At 34.5% G+C, this 26517-nt stretch overlaps 2 protein-coding genes across 2 annotated transcripts in view; both read left to right on the top strand.

Moving 5' to 3' along the window:
• The window catches only part of LOC123557671 (uncharacterized), an 80962-nt gene that overhangs the window by 9716 nt on the left and 44729 nt on the right, over positions 1-26517 (top strand). The window lies entirely within an intron of this gene.
• On the top strand, positions 9153-26455 carry LOC123557673 (uncharacterized). The gene is made up of 4 exons (XM_045349287.2): positions 9153-9309; positions 17817-17918; positions 19342-19509; positions 24328-26455. The coding sequence occupies exons 2-4, from the start codon at positions 17852-17854 to the stop codon at positions 24507-24509; spliced, it is 417 nt and encodes a 138-aa protein (XP_045205222.2). The 5' UTR covers positions 9153-9309; positions 17817-17851; the 3' UTR covers positions 24510-26455.

Here is a 26517-nt window from a genome sequence, read left to right as displayed (position 1 = left end):
TAAATAGTGGATATTGTCCGTAAGTATTGACCTGGCACTCATGAATATTCCGTACATTTCCGTAATTTAATTCTCCGTGCCCGGACCTAAATAGCATAAATATTTCTTGATGATAAACAAAATATCGCATGTTTAAGTAGCTGCGGGGACAAACCGATTATCCATCAATCTCGGGGTTGTGGGTTCGACTTCTCTGTCTGATAATCTATTTTTCAAATTTCATCTCCAAATTTTACAGGCCGGAAAATTAAAACTTATCTGATCAAATTTTATGGTTCATTTATTGAAAGAAATACACTTGTATTCACTATATTTTGTAGAATGTGTCGAGTAAAGGTATCTTAGATAAAAAGACAAATTACTCCCGAAAATTGATACTACAAGTGAAAACAAATTAAAATGCGTGAATATTGTCGCAAAGATATGTAAGAATACAAGCAATAACGATAACACTATATTACATTTTGTACATTGAATATACAAAAATGGTCTGAGGTAATTTTGAACCCGCGGTAACGTGCATGGAAGTCAGACATTTAATCATAAAGGTTATTTGTGTAATAATAGATCTTTTCAGGATACAATATTGCGTAAAGTAACGAAAGCGCCCGAAAATATTAGTGAAGATTAATGAGTGCCAGGTCAATACTTACGGACAATAGTATAAAACATACATTTTGTCAAAAGTGTTTACCCGTGGTAACGTGCGTGGAAGTCAGACGGTTAACTATAAAGGTTATTTGTGTACTAATAGATCTTTTAAGGATACAATATTGCGTAAAGTAACGAAACGCCCGAAAATATCAGCGAAGATTAATGAGTGCCCGGTCAATACTTACGGACAAAAGTATAAAGTATATACATTTTTTTTTCAAAGTTGTTTTCTTTTCTTCTGCACTTCAGATCGAATATATCGTGAACATTTCTTATAATAAATAGATCTCGTTTTTAACACGAACGTAAGTTGTGCAAGTTGAAAACGCATTCTTTTTAACTCTAACGTGATATAGCCTAAAACCATGTGGGGGTGGGGGTAAAGTTATATTATATTGCGAAAAATAGAAGTCGGTGACCCCTAAGTATTTATGTGTCTGTTAGACGACCACATACTGTGAAACAACATACCAAAGTTATACATTTTTTTATCGAGCCGATTTTTTGTAAACTGGATTTTAAGGCAAAATTTATAGCAAAACTTGATATGAGTTTTTTCGTTCTGACGTCACAATATCGTCTTTGACGTTTTAAGCATCAATCTTATTTCGCTGATTTTTGTACCATTGAGTAGCATTTTCTGTACGCAAAGTGATAATTAGTTTGTATTTTTCATTTTTATGACATTCAGAGCGCAGGAAAGGAAAAATGCCGAGAGCATTCGGAACTGGGCGTTGCACGAAAAGTGACGTCAGGGGCCATGTTTGTGACACAATAGCAAAAAACTCGAACAATATGGCGACAAAGTAAAATCGGAACCTAATCGCATATATCCTGAATTTTGTATAGTATAAATTCCAGGGCGAAATTCGGAAAAAAAATTTGGGGCGCATTCCACCTTAAACAGTGTGAGGGCCTATCAGCTGAATTTTTAACATAACAAATGAGACTTTTACGGAAGTTGATAATGGCCATATACCAAAATTGCCATTTTGACAGCTGGAGCCCTTGTCTATATATAGAGTTACTATACCCCAGACCACCCCAAAAACTTTATGTGATGTATCCCTTTGAGACAGACCTTAGAAGTACTTCTGTCTTACTTGCTGAATAAATGATATGACTTTAATTTTGCGCATTTACTTTTTTTTCGCGAAATAGGGTTGTTTCAGTGCATTCCACGCAAAGCGGTTCTTACCGGTTTTGTAAGTGATAGTGCTTATTAATAAGCATAAACCGCCAGGATGTTACATATTTTATGGGGTTCATTTCAACATATAATTTAATTGTATTATGTGCAGTAAGACAAACGTGCCTATAAGGGTGATAATGCCGGGCTTATTTTGCCCCGCACTACATGGGGTAGAGTGATATAAATTTCAGGGGATAGGACTTAAATGGTGTCTGACGGTGGTTTAAGTGAACTTGGTGTCTGTCAGGTAAATATGGCGATATTGTTGACAAATCTTCACCCTTTTGCACATATTTTGCTAAGTATGGGTTCTTCTTTTACTCTGGCAACATAGCGTACCGCGCTATTTTTCTCCTCCCAACAATTTACCCCGAGTCTGTACCTGGCGCCGTAAAAAGTTATTGAACGCCTTATACGGAGATAAGTAGTTTAATTTCTGCTCAATGCTACTTATCCAACGATTTTTCTTCTGGTCTTCATAAATATGTCTATGAAATATAATTCAGGTTTAAGACCTAGTTTTATAGTCTTTTCCCCAGATAAGCCAATTCATTCTAAACTTGATTTAGACCTCATAAAGAGAAAGATACGGGCTACGTTCATAAGATCAGAGAGAAATATAGCCTCTAGAGTGTTTTCGTGATTTTACTGTTGTTTTTTTTTATTATTTTTTACTTTTACGTGATGTAAAGGTGTTCAAAACTTGACAATGCGCTGATAAAGACCTGGTAGAAAATGATTTTGTTTTGTTATTCTACTTAGTGACCTTGTTTTTAACCCTAGATGACCTAATTTCGAACTTACCCTAAATTTCATAAACAAACATCTGACCAGGTTTCATATAGATCAGGTAAAAATATTACCTCTAAAGTGTTTACAAGGGCTTTCTGTTTCACCTAGTAACCTAGTTTTTATTTGCCCCATATAACCCAACAACTTTTCTAGATTTGATAAAGGCAAACATTTTAACTAAGTTTAATGTAGATCAAGTAGGAAATTCTGCTTCTACAGTGTAAACAAAGCATTCTAGTAACTCGAAATTTCGAACAACGTATCTCGAAATTTGAAGCTACTAAGTCGAAATTTCTAGTCAATAACACGAAATTTCTAGTTATGTACTTCGAAATTCCGAGTTACATCAGTCGCAATTTCGAGCTATTATTTCGAAATTTGCAATTATAAAAGTATGCATCTGGAATTGATGCTTACGACAGGTGGCCGCAATTCAATATCTGTTGAGAATCGCACCAATGATCTTTATCTCATTGCAACCAATGTATCATTCTCAAACGCTTCCACCTAAGTTGGTAACCCGAAGCTGAAATTTAAGTCCTTTTACGGTCTTTATATTACACGTCGACATACATCTCTACCGTTTAATACGTTGTCTTGATAAAACACCAAATATGTAAGCCATATTGTTCGAAAAAAAGGGTTAATGTGGTTTATGATATGTTATATAGAATTTGGGTTTGTGCACGATTTTCCCTGTTCATGCACGGCCGAAATAGTAAAAAAAAAATGTTCTGCATGAATATGTGATTAATCATCGGATTTAATGACATTTCAAATTAAAATTAGGAACCATAGTTTTATCAGAAGACGAATGACAATTTAACGCGGACGGGTAATTTCGGCTGTTCTATCAAGATGTTGTAAAGACCGAAAACCTGACATTTAATTTGACTTTTTTAAACTTTCGAAAAGACACAAACACCTTATTTTGTAGGAAGCAACTTTAGAGACGTAGATATAAGAACTGAATGTTATTTGTTTGTTTTAGACGGGTATAAGCCACATTGAGACTTCTTGCGAATCATCAATGAATCGCGCCATTTGCAAGAAGCCCAAATGTGGTTTAAACCCATCTAAATGCACGTATTAAAATAGAATTTAATCCTCAGTAAATATTTTACCAATGTACGTTGTAGCAAAAGTTACGCCCTAATTTCAAGAAAACATAGACATGTACATACTTTGTTTCTTAAATAAAATATCTGAAGAAACAACGAAAAACAAAAATACAGGAATTGGAGTCGAGAGCAAAAGCATGAGCAAACTGTTGAAGGGCAAATGCACGAGCAAAATGATAGAGAACAAAGTCGCGAGAAAAATAATAGAGAGTGAGAGCACAATTTTTAGGAAGAAATGCACAAGTAAAAATGGAAGAGAATTTTATAGCATCAGCAAACTGGTGGAGCGTGAGCATTCTAATGAACAAATTTAGAAAATAATTACTCAGTAAATGATTTGACAGCGGCATACTAAATATACATCCTATACTATATGTACATCGGAAAAGGAGCAAGATGTTCTAAAATAAAAGCCGAAATATTTCAATACTATGCATTCGGTAAATTGACATAATACAGATTCTATAATCAGAATATAATAATTATTATAAATCCAAATGACGCTATTGACTGCAATTTCAGGTGACAATGTCGCTTTATAAGATAAAAATAAACTGATGATTTTATAAAAAGGGATTTGACAAAATAATCCCTGTTTGGGGGTATTATACGCCATTTTGAGTGTCCTTATTTTGACTAAATAACGGAGGACTTTTTAGGAAATGGTCGAATTTGTAAATAAATGCTAAGGTTATGACATGGATTAATCCATGCATTGACAAACAAACGAATAAAATACGTAAGCTATTATTTCAGTTTTATTCCAAGTGCATAAACATGGATTAATCCATCTGCAAATATAACATCCATTGCTGATAATGCCTTTACAATAAAACTCCAATATTTATCGTAGATCTTCATGTAACAGTGCATGGATTAATCCATCATTCAGTCCCAGTCATTTCCAAATAATTTCTACAAAATATAGAAACCAATACAATCTTAAGCATGGATTAATCCATCATACAATCAGCAAAACTCTAAAAAGCAACGCAATCGACTGAAATCAAGAATTGTTCCAACTTTACCTCATTTTAGTTTGATCAAATACATGATCAGTCCACTTCAAGTGTAATATAAAAGATGGATTAATCCATCCTTTCATCTTGGATTGTTATTACAATACCATTACTGACTGTGAATGCACAATGTAGGTTTATCTAAAATGTAAAACCAAAAACATGGATTAATCCATGCATTGACTTTATAAGAAAATCAATACTTCTACCGAACACAGGAACAGTGCCAGCATTAATTATAGAAAAAGATGGATAAATCCATCCTTTCATCTTAGATTGTTATTACAATGCCATTACTGACTGTGAAATACACACTGTAGGTTTATCTAAAATGTAAAACCAAAAACATGGATTAATCCATGCATTGACTTTATAAGAAAATCAATACTTCTACCGAACAGTGCCAGCATTAATTATAGAAAAAGATGGATTAATCCATCCATATTTTATTTTTGTGGAAAAATATTGTTCCAACTATATCTCATTTTAGTTTGAACAAATACTTGATCAATCCACTTCATGTGTAATATAAAACATGGATTAATCCATCCTTTCATCTTGGACTGTTATTACAATGTCATTACCGACTGTGAAATACACACTGTCGGTTAATCTAAAATGTAAAATAATAATGTGGATTAATCCATGCATTCAGTCTTTAAGGAAACCAATATTTCTACTTAACAGGGCTAACATTAATTATAAAAAAGATGTATCCATCCCCATTCTATTTGGTGAAAAAAATATTGTTCCGACTCTATCTCATTTTAGTTTGAACAAATACATTATCAGTCCACTTCATGTTTAATATAAAACATGGATTAATCCATCCTTTCATTTGGACTGTTTACTGGCTGTGAAATACGTAATGTCGGTTTATCTAAAATGTTAAACCAAAAACATGGATTAATCCATGCGTTCATTTTATTATGTGAAAATCAATACTTCTACTAAGCAGTGCTAACACTGATTATAGAAAAGGATGGATTAATCCATCTCTATTTTGTGTAGTGGAAAGATATTGTAAGACCGTCTAAAATGTTAAGAAAAAGGCATATATTGATCTGTCCATTTCAACTTGTAAAAACAAATGCTAATATTGACAGAAAAAAATGGATTAATCCATTCCAATTTTATGTTTGTGAAACGTCTCACAAGTAAAATCAAACACAAAGATTAATTCATCTTTTTTCTATCATGTTTCCATAATTGCTACACACATTGTTGATATCGATAGAAAAAGATGGATTAATCCATCCCAGTTGCATGTATTGAAAAACACATAAGCAAACCGTATGAAACGTTTCGAATTTATGTAAAATCATAAAAGACCTGGATTAATCCATCTTTTCTACTTCCAAGTTACCAAACCTTTTTTAAATTCAGTGTATTAATATAGAAATTATGAATTAATCCATCCCTTATTTTTATATTGAATTCTAATGTACTTTTCTTGTTGATACACTCTTACGCTACAATGACGTCATGTTAACGTGCGGTAACTTCAATGTTTAGGTTGCGACCAAGAAAAAGCGCTACTATATTGTATCTACTGTTTTAGATTAAGGGCATATTAGAATCAAAATAATTTATAACAAAACCTAGTTTTAACACTGTTTATACATTCGGGCGATAATACGTCGTAAAGAACAGAACAGACCACATGGACATGGATTTAATGCGATTCTTTCACTGGTTGTTGGTGCAGATGGAATTTCCGGCCGAGGCTCTGCCGAGTTACCGCGTAAATATATTCCCGAGGGCCGGATATCTTCACCTAAAACCAGTGGTATAATCTCTTTCTTGCAGATATCATATTTAGAAATAATAAGAATAATAATAAAATCTATCGAACGGCTTTCTTTTTTGAACTATTTCTTATAGCAGCGTATTTAAATAAAATACGGGAAACCAACGTCCATAAATATAATATAAATTACTACATAAATCTTCTACATATAAAAAGGTAAAGGTAAAGTTCTTGTTTATTAAAAGGGCCAGCCAATTTGGCTTATGGGACACCTTTATTGTGCGTACCAATTGCCTCCAAAATCCTACTACTATGCCAGGCGCCAGGCGGAAAAAAAAGTCGGTAACCATTTAACTAGCTCGCGGCTCACGAAACGGCCTTTTCGGAACGAGTCCCATTACAAACATTCTACGGACGAACGCTCCCCATGGGGCTCGAACCTTCGGCCTCCCTATCCCGATGCGGACGCCTTACCCACTGGGCCACGGTAACCGATATATATATATAATTCGTAGTACGTCATTTACAGCACGAGAGTCACCCAGGGTGTAAGATGATTTTTCCAGCAGCGGTAAAAAATACCGAAATTCCCCGTCTGTAAAAAATCTCCAACCTTCTCATTGTACATTCATTTGCCATATAGGTGTCGGCCCGTATAATTCTCCTTCTTTGCTGTATAGTAAAACAAGCACATTTGGACATGGATTGTGAATTTCACAACAAAATTGCAGCATTGACAGCTCTGTATATTCTGAAGAGTAATACTATCCCAGTCAATATATCACAGAAAAACACCACCATCAACGATGAACTTTTTTGCTACACATCAAAGTATCTAGTCCATGTTTAAATTTCCCACTGACATCTGTCATGGCCACCAGTCTGGTGTAGTTTTTTTAATCCTTCCGCACAGAAATGTAATCCTGAAAAACACACATAAAACAACTGTTAAAGACATCAGAAATGACAAAAAATGTACACAGTATCAATAAATACATTTGGAATATAACATGTCAAAGTAGGGATAGCGTTAAATTGGGAACTTCAAAATTTCAAAGAACTACTTTCTAGGATACAACGACCCGGAAGTACTTCTATACCGGGGTGACACCTTCTATCCGTGGCTAAACGTAGCTATCCGCGCCGTATGTGTGACTGGGGTATATGAAAAGAAGTGGAACCACTGCCTTATCCTTGCATGGTCGTAAGAGGCGACTAACAGGGTCTTAACACTTGGTTTTGCAGTAACTCTGTGATTCCAGCAGGCAGTATGCAAATTTTGATTCCATACCTCATGTTTTTATTTCGATGTAAATGAGATATGAAACCAAAAATTTTAGTCCTGTTTGGCGCCATATATCCTATACTGTTTTGGTGCGCCGTAAAACCCAAATGAATAAATAAATAAATAAATATTGTTCTAGTCAATAAATGGCACCTATTATATTATTGGTCAGTAGGTCAAGGTCACATTGACCTTGAGACTGGAAACGTGTAGTACAGCATTTTAACTTCAAAGAATTACCTTTGGTCAACAGATGACACAATATTTTTGAATATGAATAGATGAAGGGTCAAGGTGCCAGTGATCTTTAAGCTGAAAATAGTTCCGGATCAGTATCTTAAGATGCTTGTGAGCATACGAAAGTCAAGTTTGTTGGAGCTTATTTATTGTATTATTATTATTATTATTATTATTTAGTGGGAGGGCATTATTTTGAGAACATACTCTTGTTGGTTTGTTGATTCATCTTCCAATTTCAAATCACTGGAGGATCAAGGTCATAGTGAGCTTGAGACTGAGAACATAATTTTATTGGTTCATGCAGTGAAAAGTCAATATTTCTAGTGTTGCGCACCGATAATTTATGTTGTTTATATTTATTCAATACAGTAGGAATGTTATAAAGTGGCACGATTTACTGAACATTCAGATCTTATCATTCTTCCTTTTCACGAGAAGGATCCTACCTTCTTACCATTCCTGCTTTTTCACGGGGCAAATTACTTTAACCTTTAGTCTGCTGGCGGCAAGTAATTCTGCCTTTGCGATCAGTGCAGACCAAAATCAGCCTGCACATCCGTGCGGCACTGTTCGCTATTCAGTCAGTAAATTTTCAGTAAACATCCCTTCGAATAAATAAATGGTATTGCCCAAATTGAATGATGGACCAGTCCATTATAGAAATTTATCGGGCTAAGGGTAAAAAGGATTATTTCTTCATTCTCGTTTTTATAGGAGGCAGTATCATACAAAGTTCGTCTTTTTTTCTGGAGACTGTAAAAAACACAACATGTGACAATATAATATATAACTGCAGAAATAATACTTTATGAAACTGAGGATTTGTGACGTAAAACCAGTAATAATTTCCTGAAAACCAAATGAATCCAGAGGCGTAGAGGGTATTCTGTCTGACTTTTCTACGTAAAAATATGTGACATTTCTTTTTAACTTTTTTTCACCCTAACTTCTTTCATATTTGTTTTGCAGATCATAAGTTTGTTGTTTCACTAATGTTAAACCAAGTACACATGGACCCAACTGAAATTAAGTTTACTGGCTTATCTGACAATATATATACGTTTGTTTTGTGTCACATTAAAGAAATCCGACAGTAGTAAAACACGGAAGTTTTCAAGGTTAACTTCATGCAATTAAGTGCAGACATTATTATAAATGGCAACAGATAACGCGCATTATTTATTTTCTGCGCAGGAGTTAGATTGCTACGCAGTGAACGGATCTATATGCAATGGAAAATGTAAACGTAGAATAAGGTAGGTTCAGTACTAATTTCTAAAATATCTGCAGAAGATCTGAAAGTTACCAGTGTTTATTCATATCCTACCGTCGCCAAATCATCGAAGTGCGAATGAAGAATTGAGTAGGTAGAATTGCGTATGGTGAGAGATAAAACGGATAGCTATGGTAGGATAGCGAGGACAGAATGAAATACTGCATTCTAACCTTCTCACCATCTTACTTTTGTCTTATTTTCTCACCATCTTACTTTTGTCTTATTTTCAGCGCGTCACCATATTTCTAGCATAGCGCAATAACATAACAGGATGGTGACGGTAGGATGGCGGTAGTACTACAGTAGTAAAGCGATAACAGATAACAGGATGGCAGTTTGTAGGATGCCGGCATAAAATATTGCCTTCCGACTATACAACCATGATTGTCTTACTAGGCCTAGAGCTGGAAGGTGAAACCCTCCCACCTCTAGGGATTTTTGTAGACCCCATTATTTTTGAAGCCCCTTGTATATAGATCATATTTCTGAATTCTGCCATCTGGCAAGCGTGTTCTGCATGAGTTACAGCCTGTTATTTACGTTACCTTAACAATTATTTAATTTATGATAAAACTGGAATTTGGTGATTTATATTGTAGAAACAACCAAAATCATTAGCAAGTGGGTTTAGATATATGCAGAATATGCTGTTTTCAATGTTCCCGCTTAGTTTTGTTCTTTAAATTGATCAATTCATTTTGTAATTTACATTACCATTATGTTTTATAAAAATACTCATATAAATTGATTCAGTATGTTTTACTGTCAGAAAATATCAGATATGTCTAAAGTATAGTATTTTCAGATGCACATTACATTAGTATTCAAGAATTTATCGTTCATCAAAAACGAGTATGTTACCGTTATTATATACGTTACTAAAATTCACGATGTAATATTTTCATTTCTCAGTCAAAAGATTGTTTATGCAAGCCTTATAATGATGTTCAAACTTAGATAATGCGAGTATCTTATCAAGTTAGAACTAGTATGATATAGAAATGCATGTAGCACAACACTGACATTGTAACCTACGTTACGATACGTCACTGAATGTGTATTTTATTAACTGAAAAATACACACAACCGCTTATCTGTTTAACCAAATAAATTCACATAAATCAAAATTGTGAAACAATAAAGTTGCGGGGTTCAGTCACTTAAGTCGTCATAATCACTGTCTGTTTCGTATATGGTGTCAATTATATTGGTCATCTCTACTTCTTCATAGTCATCGTAAGAGTCATCAGAGTCACATGTGCTGATGTGTCACAAATAATTTCAGCTAGTTCTTTAAATACTATATTATCGGAACGCTAGTCATATTTCAACAAACTTTCTGATCCAAATTTCTATCCACTTTCATCTACTTTTGGTAGAATTGGGTAAATTGATAGTTCACACGTGTTATGTGAATTTTAAATGGCAATTGGCACAGTGGAAATAGACTCATGTCCATACCATTATATGAGCCGTGCCATGAGAAAACCAACATAGTGGGTTTGCGACCAGCATGGATCCAGACCAGCCTGCGCATCCGCGCAGTCTGGTCAGGCTCCATGCTGTTCGCTTTTAAAGCCTATTGGAATTGGAGAAACTGTTAGCGAACAGCATGGAGCCTGACCAGACTGCGCGGATGTGCAGGCTGGTCTGGATCCATGCTGGTCGCAAACCCACTATGTTGGTTTTCTCATGGCGCGGCTCATATGTACTCTGGACATTTCATGCACGTACTTGATACTTTGCAAGAAACATGTCATATATAAGTTTGTCGATGTTATTGTATTCTTTAATCCATAGATTGCACAGACAATATTTTCGATGCCGTTAAAGAGGACATCAGATCATTGATGTGTATGAACTACTTCTGCTAATATTACAACATACACCTGGTTTTTCTCTACTAATTTGAGCGGTGTTACTTTCCCTGTGCAAACAAAAACACTGGTTGTGTCAACCAGTCAGACAGTGTATTGCAGGCAAAATTGAGCAGATTCTTTCTCCTTTGCTTATAAAGACGTTGTGAGCATTTAAATGGAATCTCTTATTGTGTAAAATAAAACAGTATTTTGTGTTTTTGAAGATATCACTAACAACACAAACGCGTCTGTATCTGGGGGATCTAACTTTGGTTTTCACCTTTTGTGTAGTGCTAGTAGTACTGATATCTATGCAATGAATATTATTCTTGTGTCTGTTACTTTCTTTGTATAGAAACAGTGGTATATAAGGTCGAGCTTGAACTTTGTTCCCATCTTCACTTGTGAGTAAATAACACTTGTCACCGTTGACAAAATACAATACAGTTGTATTCTCTTCATATTAGACCTTTCTAACGTAAACGTAAATCGGAAACGGATTACTGAATCCGTAAATGTTATTTGTAAATAATGGTCTAAGGGAGATACTATTGCATTACTTTTGGATGAAATTGTCTCCCCTAGACCATAAATTAGCCTAAAATTTTACGGATTCAGTATTCCGTTTCGTAATTACGTTTACGTTAGAAAGGTCTATTTGGTGCAAAGGAATCACATTTTCATTGTTCGAAAATTAGATTGATCAACAGTGTTTTGTGTTCACTTTTCGACATGAATGCTTTTCAGTCACATTGTACTTTGGTTTTCATTCCTGACAAGTAAGAATTTTGGAGAAGATCCACGTCTTCCATGCCTGATATGGTTTGATCGACTGAGGACTGTAAGTGTCAGTTACAGAAAAGACACGAGCTGTCTTAGGTACTTGACTGAACGCAGTTTCGGCTATGTCTTAGAATGTTGCAGAGATGGTTACTAAGCTTTGCAGCAGGGCGTTACTGTCAATCAACAAAACAATGTCATCTTTTTTAGACGGTCGCAGCCTCTACACAGCGAAGTAGTTGTGACTCGTCTGTTTTCATTGGCGTTCCAGTCGCAGAAGCTATAATGGTCAGGTGACAGGTCCTAGAGGAACAGAAAGTGTCAATTCTAGATCAGTGTTGTGCTGAACAGCCAAAAGTACCAACTGTTCATACACGTTACGTTCTGCTCTCATCTGTAGTATTTTGTTTTGAGAATAGGTTACTTTCCTCTTAACTTCAGCTGTGGCAAATGTTTTAAGTTTTCTTCTCTTAATGGGGTCTTAAAAAGGAACTGATATTTCAATCAATCTTCTTTTGATAATCCATCCATTGTCTTTTCACCTATTTCAGTTTCAGTCACGAGCGACTTCTGCTTTCGCAGGAATACAAGACGATACATAGTAAATTTCATCTTTGTTGTTTTTTTTCAGCCTGGGATGGGTTCGTTAATGATTCTATACTATCATAACCCTCTTAACTTCTTCTTCACTCATGCCTATCAGGTTATACTTCTTTGTGGTCGGACATGTCTTCTCTATTTATGTCTGCATTCTGAAGTGATGCTTCAACATACCTGGCTCTGTAATGACGGGTCGTGCACCAGTGGAAATATGCAGCGTAGTTTCTACTGAAACCAAGTATGCCAACCTCAGACTTTGCATGTCTGTTAATTGTCTGCTCTACAGCATTTCTCAATGCCGGTACAGAAGACCTAGATGCACTAAAATCATTACTTCAGAGTAGCTCTTCTGCATCTACATACAGTAACCAAAATTGAGCACTTTTGCCATTTTCACCCTTTCTGATTTCTGATTTGAACTGCTCATGTCTGTGAAATACTCTTCAGGAGAGTTTTTATTTCAAACACCTTTTGTTTGCATGGACTTTCAGTCCGTTTCTGTAATATTAGTGTCTTCTGAAATGTTTTCCTTGCGGGTTTCTGTCTCTTCAAACTTGCATAGAAGCAAACGCTCAAGAGCTTCTATTACAGTCCTGTGTATATTTAGGGTATGGTTGTAGCGTTTACCTGGTAATACTTTATCAAGTGAACTGAACCACTAGAACAAATTCCTGATTCTATTTCAAATTCTGCAAGACCATTGCCCTTCATTAATTTTCCTACAGGCCCCAATATAGAGCAGATTGTGGGAAGACACCTATTCTAACAATTATGTTACCAAGTCCACCTCTAGAACCAAAGAATATGCCTTCTTAACAACAGCCGAGTCACATGTCACTATAGTATATTTCTGGCCAACTTCATTACTTGCATCCACTGACATTTTTTAACATATGCTGGACTGTAGCATTATCATTGATGAAATAAATGGAAGATGCCATATATATGAAGCAAGTTTGAGCACTCACTCTCTGCAAATCATTTCACACATTTGTAATTTATTTATTTATTTACTTTTAATTTCCACTCAATGAAATCAGTTTCGTTTCACATGTAAAATGATTTTTTGTTAATCTTGATTGTAAATTCATATTGAAGAAAACTATATATAATTTGTGTAATTAGTAATTTTCGTTACATAGATTTTTAATATGTGATGTTTTTATATGTTTTAAAATATATATAACATATTTATGGATTTTGTACATGTTACATATCTGTTTAAACAAAATATTTTACCATATCCCAAATATTTTTAGACTTTTTAAAAAAAAATCATTATAAATTTGAAACTCATATTGTCAACATTATATTATTTTATCTTCTTTACTATACATTACCGCTTATTTTTCGTAATAATTATAAATATTTTATAACCGATATAATTATGTCAAACTCTTATCTGTTATAACCACAACCTCTTTTTATAACACTTTTGACATACTAGACACTTCAAATAAAATATAAAATCAAATAGTTATATTTTCTATTTTTCGTTACAATTTTTGGTAACGTACATTTGATAACGTAACGCACATGCCTATTAGTGTCAATTTTACCTGCAAAATATAAATCTTTATATACTGTCTTTATATATTGACATATTATGTAGCTAGTGAACCATTTATGGCTAACTGTAATGCCAGTCAGTATTTTCTATAAAATTATTAATGGTAACGTATTAAGTAGGCTGTAACGTAAAAAGAACCCGACTCCCAGATGGCAGAATTTCTGAATGATAGTTCATATTATATGCTTTAAGAAAATCATAGCGTAGTGGGTTATTGTCAGCTCACGGTCTATACGGTACCGGATCCTGTATCACAGCTCATTGCGCGATGATATGATTGCTGGACGGTGGAATAAAACACTGTGTAGTGCAATATATTTGCGATTCCGACTGTGTTTTGGCGGTGTCGTACATTAGCGCATTTCCGATTTGCTACCAAAATAAACCCGTCATTTCAAATATATCATTTTTAGTGTTGTGCAGGCATCTCGAGTGAAGTGATGCTGTGCCGAGTGAGATCTACTATATTTGGTAGCATTCGGCGATATTCAAGTGCTAACTACAACAGAAAAGTAATCGCAGTGCCGTGAAGTATACTCACCGGGCAATATTTACAGGCAGTACTTAGAGTGCTGTAAACACTACTCAGTGAGCAATGACATTAACAGCCGAAAATATTTGTTGAGTATGATGCTCATTATAGTAGACTTTTAGTAAAATGTTTTGTAATGCATTTCCAATGGATAACTCTGCTTTTATGTATAAACTATGATAGTATGTGATTAAAACGTGTCTAAGGATAATACCAAATCGATCAAATTTAAACCTATAAATAACACAAATTATAAATAAATTGTACATATAATTGAGCCGTGCCATGGGAAAACCAACATAGTGGGTTTGCGACCAGCATGGATCCAGACCAGCCTGCGCATCCGCGCAGTCTGGTCAGGATACATGCTGTTCGCTAACGGTTTCTCTAATTGCAGTAGGCTTTAAAAGCGGACAGTATGGATCCTGACCAGACTGCGCCGATGCGCAGGCTGGTCTGGATCCATGCTGGTCGCAAACCCACTATGTTGGTTTTCTCATGGCACGGCTCATATTTGAACTAATCTGAAGAAAATATAACACGATTCTGCTGCTGATTATAATTCTGACTTTCATGTTAAAATATAAAAGCACATGTCAGATCTAGAAAAAACAACTTCCTGAAATAAATGCGGTAAAATAATTTCTGTAACAGGGAAATGAATCAGTACTTATCAGCCATTGTGTAAAAAATTTCCCGTAGTAATTAAAAGTGATGGTAGGATAGCAGGATTGTAGGTTGGAATGTTAACAGATTGATGATGTGTTGTATGATAGCAATTGTAGGATGGTAGGTTGGCGATGTTATGATGTCAGGACAGTAGGGTAGCGATTGCAGGATGGTAATATTGTATCCTTCAGTCCTACCACCGCTATCCTGTAATCCTGCCACTGCCATCATATTACGCTACTATCCTACCATCGCCATCCTAGTAAGAATCTAAGTATCATATACCATCGCGCTTTGATAACTGGGCGATGGACGATGACCGAATATGAACAAAACACGATTCCGGTGGTTAACCCTTCTTCAATTAGTTCAACATATTTCGTAGTTTTCGGTTCTTACTGACCGTTAATTTCAAGGGGTGTGTATTCCATTGTTACTATCAGTCAGTAGTCAGAAATAGCTAGATTATGTTTCAACCTGCATGTTGCATTTTGGTAAGAACTAGTTATTTAAACTAACTTGAAAAATCTATGATAATACATCCACAGGAATCCGTCACGTGCTATGATATAGAGGGGAAAAATTTTATGATTGAGTGGGATTTTTTTTTAAATGTTTTATTTTTAGATGAATTCAAGAACTTATATGTAAAAAAAATCACCCATAAAAACCTAAAAAACATAAACAGAGGCCTCTGAGTGATTTTTTTTGCATAGTTCTTGAATTTCATCTAAAAAACATTAAAAAAAATTTCCCCTCTATCATAAACATTTTTCCCCTCTGTCATGGATCCATGTGAATACATCAACAAATTGTAAGTCAAAATTGAAAAAAAAAAAACTTTTGGTGTCCGAAATGGGCGAAACTTTAAAATAACAAAATCATGGAAACAATCACTATTTTATTCACGATAAGTTAAAAACAAGGTGATGTTTCGGCACAGAAGTAAAAGATCTTATATTTAATACCCCATTGGAGTTTAATGGTATTGTCCTTTTAGAGGATATTTGTTTATTTGTTTGTTTTTGCGTCAAATAGAAATATCCTTATCGAGTAAACACCAGATGCAATTCTATCATGTGTGACTTAACCATAAGCTAAAATGTAAAAAAAACTTTGATGTTCATAAGTGAAACATGTGTGATCATCCAAAACTATGGAAGGCCGCCGGTGCGTCATGCTAATTCCCAAATGCTAAATGAAAAAAGTTTAATGCCAAATGCCAGTTACTAAATACTAAATGCCAAATAATTAAAGCTAATTACTACAAACGAAATGCTATATGCCGTGAAACTGAAGCTAAAGATCAAATGCTTAATGTCAAATAACTAATGCCTATAATAGGCTATTACCAAACGATTACTGCTAATTATCAAAATCCTTAACTTTATGAATCTCTTAAACTAATGAATGTTATGTGAAAACATATACTGTTCTATCACTCTGATTTGAAGCAATAAAATATTCTACTGTTGATGAGAACATGGGACTGAAGCTGTTTACGCTAAATGTTTAGAAAAAAATATCCAGTTTTTAACATAGTCAAAAGTTATGTAACGAAGGCCAATGACTATTTAAAGGATGTATCTATCCACTGATATATGCATCTCTTTCTTTAAATAAACACTAGCAATAAGCATTTGGCATTTATTGCTTCGCATTTCAAGTCGCAAATGATAATTAGCATTTATCGTTTGAAAATTGTTATTTAGCGATCAATACTTGACATTAAGCATTTGGCAAAAAGCATTTTGCACCGATAATTTGGCATTGCTCACAAGTTTGCATTCAGCATTTGACAATTAGCTTGGTGCACCGGCCTTCCATATAAAACAATCTTGTGTCTCGTCCGTGGTTTTAGATTTTATCATTGTCACCACAACCACGTCATGCCTTCACAACGTTTATGTACATAAAATAAATCTCATTTAGATGACAGAGTGACATTCAATAAACTGTTCAAGCCGTGGATCGACATTACATGCACACTCGGGGCTACAGAGCATGTACAAATGTATATATACAAGAATTACAAGTATCTGGTACTATTTAATAGTCAACTAACGCAGAATGCATGAAAAAGAAGCCTTTATTTTGCTTACATGCATATCCGGCGGGGGAAAAAAAACTAGTGTCTACTAGAAAGCATGCGTTCCGAGCCTTTCGCAGCGATATGAATTCTAAAAAAACCCATCTCTGACGGTCGCATCACCTACACTTTCCGACAGTCTAAAAAAAGTTATGTTTGAAAAAAAAAGAGCCTGCGCAGTGTAACAGTCTACCCAACCCCTCTACTGTTAGTCCTCTCTGTCATTCGTGTGAATACTTCGGAAGCGGCAACTGCTGGTTGTTTTGTTCGAAAAGGTTGAAGATTTTGAGGCCGCGCAAATTCTACGGTATGTAACCCTAAGCTTCAGCAGCAGTTTCGCCGAACAAATGGTATCATGATAACCATTTTTTCCGAATTTTCTTTTCAGAGAAAAGGTCAGGTACCGATCCAGCTTACAGTAAAATGACGTTCTTGTTCCTGCTTGTGGCATTTATATTTTTCTGTGTCCGCTATCTTTGGCGGAAAAATGGTTTGTACTTTTTCTTATCACATAATCACAAATTCACTAAAACCTGTTTTTAAAGACCCACTTGAGAAATGAAAAAACGGCACTTGATAAAATGTGAAGTCTCATAACAGGTTAAATTGTACTGTCTGTGATTGCAAAGAAAAAAATATTGACCATTTGATACAGGTTATCCGGTTTTGGTCTTTATTCAAAGGTGGTCTTCAGTACAGTGATATCTGTATTAATTCAAAACATATCAAAACATATTAAAAATAGTATAATTTCATAATCAAGTGTTTTGTGTGAAGAGATTTCCTTGGAAGTTTTTTTTATAACTTCTTTATAAAAAAATATCATTGACTTTTGTCATTAAGATGCGTTTAATGCTTTATAAGCTATCATTCGCTTAAAGTTTTCTTTTATCTCAGAAATGCATAAATATATTTTTTTGCAATGGCCTTTCAGGTAAGACGAACTGATCTACAAAGCGATGTACGGAAATCAATGTAAAACATCTTAACAATCATCAATTTTTGAACATTAAACTGTGCTTTGCATACAGTCAAACCCCAAACTCCAACGCAGTAATCTCCCTTGCCGCTTCGCTCATTGAGCGAAGCGGCAAGGGAGATCACTGCGTTGGAGTTTGAGTCAAACCCGTGTAAGCGGTTACCTCTGTTAAGCAGCCATATCTTAAGCAGCCACATATGCTATTTCCCATGTTCATAATTTCAGGGTAAATTAACCTATATTAAGCAACAACCTGTCTTAGAAAAGACCAATTCTGCGTTTCCTTACTGATGCTTAAGACGGGTTTGCCTGAAGTATGCCCTTCTTGAGGGAAAGTAGTACATTTTCTTGTATTTTGGTGTCTGTCTTCAAAGTACTTTTATGACCTTGTAAGTTGCAGTGACAGAGTTATAGACCCACTTTAGCATAAAAAGGTAAAAATGAATTCTAACACGACTTGTTTTTTTCTGCTAAAGAAAGAAAGAATTCGAAATAATTCTTATCATTATGTTTTAATGAATGTGTTTGAATGAAAATAAACCATGACTTTCCTGTGGTTTATTATCAGGAAACAGTTATCTCAAATAGCCAGATCGACATGCACTTAGTCAATAATACTAAATCGTTCAACAAAACTTTGTTAATGTATAATAGAATAAGCGACATGCATCTAATTAATAATACAAAATTATTTGATTTAATAACCCCAGTGATAGAGGAGTATGGCACCGGTATACGTCGGACGCTTTCATAATGATAAATTAAAATTAAAAAACGACAACAACAACAAAAAATAAAGAAAACATAGTTAGTATAGGGAAGCATAGAGGGGACTGAGTCAATATCTCGTGGCCATGCGATGAAATAAAAAAAAATCACATGTCCCCTTTATGCTTCCGTAGTACTATAAACGGATGACGATTTTTTCCTATAGATCCGAGACCACGACCACTGGATACTTTGGATGAAGCAGTGGTTAAATGGAGATCAAATAGGATGGACATTATCGAGAAACTGCGAGAGGCGGCAAACTTACTTAGATCATCCCATAGACATAAGGCAGAAACAGAACAAACAAGTGCAAAGAAAAGTTTAGTCGGAGGTAAACAGTGTTCTTAATACACTTTTCTGTATTTTGGTACGGGTTTACCTTGGCATACAATTTATTTATAAGCCTACAAAGAAATTGTTTTTATTACAAAATTCATTAGGTGACGAAAAGATACATATTACGGAGTCTGAATTTTTTTTTTATCAAGGTTTGTGTTGGTATACAATTTATTTATAACCTTGGATAGCTCTATTTTAAAATCCATTAGCTGTAATTGTACTTTTGATGAAAAGATACATATTTCGGAGACAGAAAGTTATATTTGTATCCGGGAATTTTGCCATGCATTACATCGTTAATAATTATGGACTGATATCCACAAAAAAAAGATATTGTTAGGTAAACATATTTAAGGTAGATCTGCACGTCACTTTTGTCGTCAATAATCCGGATATTAACCTAGCTTAAAACTCGTGCCCAGCATACGGAAACGTAAATAACGGTAACTATTGTGTTTGCAACGTTACTGTCTTTTCAAATACATGTAATGCTGTATTTGTAGGTGAAATCATTCCAATGAAATGAGCTTCAAATTTGGGGTTCCCCTTAATAATTGGAAACATCGAAAACATTGATCTATGCATTTTAGTTGGCCATAACCATTAAAAACTAAGAAGTTTCATTAAAATTCACACGCATGATCGAGTTTTTTCTATACTTGGAAAATGTCACTAAAATTGTGAACTTGCATTATGAAAACTTACTTGAGGTCTTATATTTTCAAATCAGTCCAGAAAAAAAAGAAAATCAAGAACATGACACAATATTTTATTGGCTTAATCTTCTAGGGTTAATTTTTCACGATAATTTCAACCAGGGTAGTGTAGATTTTTTTTAGTTCGAACGTGCATAATCACCTTAACACAACCTTGCAACGATGAATTCAATGTATTTTTTTTTACTTGAGCATTCTGTTCACCCATTCGTGTCAATCAAAACAAGAACGTGTGTTAATTAAATACATTTGTTAAGCTTCAGCGCATACGCTGTTTCGAGATAACGGTTATCTTTCCAAGTAATCTTTGTTTTGCAACTGAACTACGCCCATGAAATAGAATAGGTGAAGTCCCTATTTCAAATACATATTTGCTATTTTGTTATGGTTGTAGTAGACCTTAATTACGGAAACGGACGAGGAAATGTAAACGTACATGTACTTTGTACTTCAGTCAAATTTGAGGGGTCATCTCAACACTGTAAATTACTTGTTCAAGTTGTTGAACGTACGTGTATATTAATGATATATTAAGGGCTTTGTGCAAAAAGAAATAACTAGTATTTCATATCTTCATTTTTTCTCTCTGTCAAAATGTGCATAATAAAGTTAGGAATGCTGTAAATTTCTCTCAGTGGACTATGGTTTTCCGTAATTAAATAATAAGATGGATAAATAATGCTGTAGACTAGCTCCTAGACTATGATATATTTTTTTTCCCATTTTTATGATTTTATGTAGTGAACTGAGCCAGTCTATATCCTGTGTCCAATATCATAACAATATGATAATTTTAACATCAGTCGTCTTAGAAAATCTCTCGAATAGACTGGCTTTTGTCTCTATGAACATAAAAAAGAAAAAAATCATAGAAATATCTTAATTATCAGTCTAGTGGCTAGTCTAATAATGCTGATACATCTGCAAACAAATATTTTAACGTCTTGGTGGAAATAACATTATAAGCGTTTCTAATTGTAACGTCACTGACGACGTCATTTATATGTGAAATACTGTATAACGCTAAAAAACGTCTTTTTGCTGTAAAATAATAATATTAATAATAATGATAAAAAAGAAAACAATTACAAAAAATATCCGCAATGGAAAAACATTCCATTATTTACATGGCCAAGTGGAAGGAAGAGTTATCCCTATCACATAACAAAATTTGTAAAATTCACCGCTCGCGAATACTGCGTATTTTTCGAAGGTCTGACATCTTGTCAGCATTCCTTTTTTTTAAAGAAACTAAATATCATACTAAAATGATTTTCTATTTATTTAAGGGTGTTTTTTTAACAACAACACTTTGAAGTTTGGATATATGAAATCTTGACAATTTCGAGAGTCTATCCGGTAGATATAGTCCCTGAAGATTCGCAACATGATTAGTACTACAGTTTGGCGGTAAGAGGTATTTTGGACGAGTAAAATATAATTCAACATTTTGAACGTAACTTAGTCATAAAGATCATGTGTCGCCTTCAGATTAACATTAATTAGAAAATATATGCGTGGGTCTCCGTAGTTTGATGGCTATAGCGATGTGTCATGCATTACCAAATCTTCTGAAACATACACTCTATAGAAGTTTTTTAAACTACACCGCTTAAAATCTCAAACTTTTAAGAATGCATCTAAGCAATCAACTTTTCATTCAATTATCATTGATTTCAGTGAAACGGTGGAAATTTCAAATTCTATACATTCTTTCAGCATAATACAGATTTACATAATTTTGATAAATATTCATTTGAGTGAATTATTAATCTTAATACTTGAATTTTACAAATGATGGCGAAATAAATAGATGATCTTACATAAGTGAGTTCTTTTACTGAATTTATTCAACTAGTTAATTAACATATTAAAACGCGAGGCTCGTGACGAGCATTTTATCTTTACATAAATAAGGCAAGTGTTTCTTTCTCGTTCTTATAATTAACAAAGTAATATTAGAAATCATAACGTTTTAGCAAACTAGTTCAAAGTTTTTATAAATTTCAGCGTGTGTTTGTGGCTCTAATCCGTTTAGTTTAGGAAAACAGTACTATATGTGTTCTATGGACAGTTCACTTTTTATAAAATCTTGTGACGTTATTACTGATAGTCGTAGTTATAAAATGGTACAAATATCTCAATTTTGAGGTAATCCTCTTTCTTGCATTCCAATAAGCCCTTTTTATATAATTACACATTAAAATACACTTACATGAAACTACGTACGTTTATCCAAGTAAAGTTGCATGTCGTACAAGAATTCAGAAAAAGTTCCGAAATAGAAATTGCATGGATATAACTACATTGGGGTAAGTTAGTTCTGGTCAACAACTTTTCAGACTGGCAAATTTCCAAGATAAATAGTATATAGCAAATGTATTTGGAGACCTAGCTTGGGATAGTGTTTGGGGCGCTAGATTCAATGTCAAGATCAATATTGCTAAAAACATTTTTTTTAAATATGTCCTCTCAATGAATTTTATATATATTAGACTGAAACCTTGCCTACAGGTAGCTTCAAGAAAAACCAAGACTCGAATTGTGTTTGCAGCCAGAAGGTTCAGACTAAATGTGCTGTACTTGAAAGACTTCAGTGTGTGCAGCGATCTTAGGCGCTGGTCCAGAGTACATTTCACATTTAGGAATTTTGAAGATTTGTGGTTAAAATCTCGATCGGAACTTTACTTTGTTTTAGCAGTGTTGATGGCAGTAGGGTAAATGCTACCAAGGTCAAAATATAATACAAAAAATAGATGAAAAATAATTCAGTAATTGGATCGTCGGGCAAAACAGATGGTTTCCAGTTTATAGCTGAAGTACGCGAATTGTCGCCAAACTCTGTAGATAGCACGCTTCTGTAGAAGCTAGTGGGACCGCCTAAGTAAATGTCAAGGTCGCCAATATTTAGAATAGAACAGGACAGAAGTTTATTCAATCAAGAAGGTTATTCAATTAAGTTGACTTAAATAGAGTATGATATAATCATGGTGTGATATTAACACTGAAATAGTAATATTTAAAACAGAAAAAAATATCAGTGCAATAACTCGCTATAAGACTGAAATATCACCACGAAGCTTAATACTAGCGTAGAAAGGCTTAGGCTGTATTTGGGGCCGATCAAGGTATTTAATAGAAATAGACGAAAAAAGTATTCGACCAGCAACTTAAGCTTGGAGGGAGATAATTATTATCCACCAAACATGGTATATAATATGCTTATATAAAGACCCAATTTGTGACTTTATTTGCGACGCAGTTGTTTATTGAAATTGATTAGTTTCGAATTTTATGTTTTGAGAAATCCCCCGGATTTTTACCAAAGTACAGAGTACGTTTACATTTACATTTCCGTGTCCGTTGTAAAGGTCTAACTGGGCCATGTGGCGACTTTTTAACAAAGGATGACATAAATACCTGTAAGGACATTACATGTGTTTCAGAAAAGGGCAAGCTCTTGTATATGGTGGCATATTGCTGCCACAAGATAGCTAGGTAGCTATCACGATACTTTAGATATCTTGTAAGCGTCTCCTGGAAATATTATTGTGATAATTGACATTAGGCTTTTATATCGATACGTTTTGCGTAAGTGCCCACAACTGCCGTTAACTAGATAGCAATCTCGGTAATTTCATCTTGATATTTCGAACATTTCTGAAAAGTTTTTTGTGAATAGCCCAATGTTTCCTAGAAATATAAAACATATTTAGGAAAAATGATTTATTACGGTAAAGTTTTCAGAAAAACATGCAACTTTGCTTGAAAGTCAAACATGAAAATTTGCACTAAAACATTTTCAGGAAATAAATAGAATATCTAGAAAATATCATTTATTGCTGAAATGGTTATCAGAAAAATACATACATTTCCTGGAAAGTTTACATATGCCTAGCTATCTCTTGGCAGAAATATCATATGCCACCTTACAGCTGGTACGTTTGAGCTTCCGCAAGCTAGTTTAGATGTTGCGAGTACATAGCTGTGATGTACAAGTGTTTCGAAGTCAATGTACTTTGTAACGTAGACTGCAGTACCTATACGAAATATGGTTGTCTATCATGTTCTTAATTTGACATGTTTATTCGCAGATCTGATAGGCATTGGAGGTGTTTTACTGGCGCCATTCTCTGGCGGATTATCTCTTGTTGCAGCAGGGGCTTCTGTACTCACCTCTGTTGATTCTTATTTTTCGGACAAGGCAGCGAACAAGGAACATGAAGAAAATGCAACCAAAATAAAAGGAATGAAATTTAAGAAGCTGAGAAATTAGATAAATCAGCGTCCGACGAATTGAATAAATTGTTAAGCAACTTGACTATCTGGAAGAACAACTATGTTCTATGAAATTAGGAGATATTATGTCATCTTTAACGGATGCTTCTTTTCCCATTATGGGTATAAAAGTTCAAGAAGCGAAAGGAGATTCAGAGAAAGACAGGGAGTATGGTCAACTTGATGAAACTGATAAGTTGTCATCTTCAAACGTAGGACTGGAAGCTGAAGACACTAAAAGTGATAATGAAAAGGAGAAATTAGATAGCCCCATATGTGAAACAGAGGAACATCCGACAAGACAAGGAATGATGATGCCGAAACAGTTCGCAAACATGGATACTATTTAAAAATTGTGCGGATCAGTTTGTTAACAGCACTAAACTCACTAAAGGAGTAAGCAGTACGGCAAAACCCCCAAAAGAGATCTCTTCATGGACAAGATCGGTTAGTACCTTATCTAAAGAATCGAAAACAGTTTCAAATTTGAAATATGCTAAGAATACGATAAAAACTGTAAAAGCTGTAAAAAAGGCATCAAATGCTGTTACAACAATATCGAAAACAACTTCTCACTCTCATAAAATTGCAAAAACTACGCATATAACCGCCAAAACGGTAAAATTAGGAGGAAAAGTATCACACGCTGCGACAAAAGTTGCTAAGATCAGTAAAGTTGGGTTGGTAATTAACGCCGTGGCGCTTCCATTGGATATATACAACCTTATACAAACTACTGGGAATTTGGACAAGATGCAAGACGATGTTACAGAGATAGAAGAAAGAGCAAGTCAGTTGGAAGAAGAACTTGAAAACATTTCCAATGCTTTGCTGTCGCGCCGTAGATATATTGAAAAACTCTACAAGGAACTGTATCAACTGTACGAGGACCATCACATTGATGAAATATTCGAATACCTTCTTCTTATGTATGAAAAACTTGACTTTGAAACACCGGCGCCGTACTGACGAGACACTATTAAAATGTTTTACGGTGTGTAGGATACACCATCTTGCGAAGTGCATCTTGCCAACATATCAGCTTTTTATGTACATATACGTATATTGCTTTATAAAAAAGAATGTTTGAGACGTTTACTGGAATGTATATTTAACTTTTAATTGATATGTATTTTTGTACTGTATGTACTGTTAGAAATGTTTGCTTCAAACTTTACATCGGTGATAAATATGCATTTAGAATTCTAGTTTGACAAGAGCTGTCACAGGAGACAGCGCTCTCGACTATATCGATGCAGGATAGTGAAACTGGGCACATCTGAGGAGGCTGGAGCTGTCTCTGGAGTGTTTAATGACCCAGTGTGGATGAAGATATTGGACAATAGCTTGAATCTGTGTCAAAAGTATTAAGTGATTAGACAGATAAAGATAAAGTGTATCAAAACATTAAATAAGTATAATTCTATGTAAAAAGGGGGCATAATTCATGAAATATTGGTGCAAGAGTGACGTACCTTGTGTCATATGACGTCAGTGATGATGTGGAACAACCATTTAAAGTTTGAATCAAATCCATTTAGTAATAACTGAGATATAGTGAAAATGCATCAAAATTCACCTTAAAAATTCTAAGTAAAGAGGGGCATATTTCATGAAAAACTGATGCAAGAGTTATGGACCTTGTGCCATATGATGTGAGTGATGATGTTGAACAGTTGTTTTAGGTTTGAATCAAATTCATTAGTAATAACAGAGATAGAGTGAAAGTGCAACAAAATTTAACCTTAAGTTTTAAGTAAAAAGGGGCATAATTCATGAAAAATTTGTGCCAGAGTTATGAACCTTGTGTCATATGATGTGGGTGATGATGTGGAACAATTATTGTAAATTTGAATCAAATCCATTTAGTTATAACTGAGAAAGAGTGAAAGTGCACCAAAACTTTAACCTGAAATTTAAAGTAAAAAGGGGGATTATTTCATGCTTTTCAGTGGTTTACTGAAATATAATGGTAGATTATATCCTGGTAAACCCACAGTGAAATT

The sequence above is a fragment of the Mercenaria mercenaria genome, chromosome 5 (genome assembly GCF_021730395.1).
Source record: "Mercenaria mercenaria strain notata chromosome 5, MADL_Memer_1, whole genome shotgun sequence".
In the NCBI taxonomy this organism is placed as follows: domain Eukaryota; kingdom Metazoa; phylum Mollusca; class Bivalvia; order Venerida; family Veneridae; genus Mercenaria; species Mercenaria mercenaria.
This window is presented reverse-complemented; position numbering and strand designations above follow the sequence as displayed.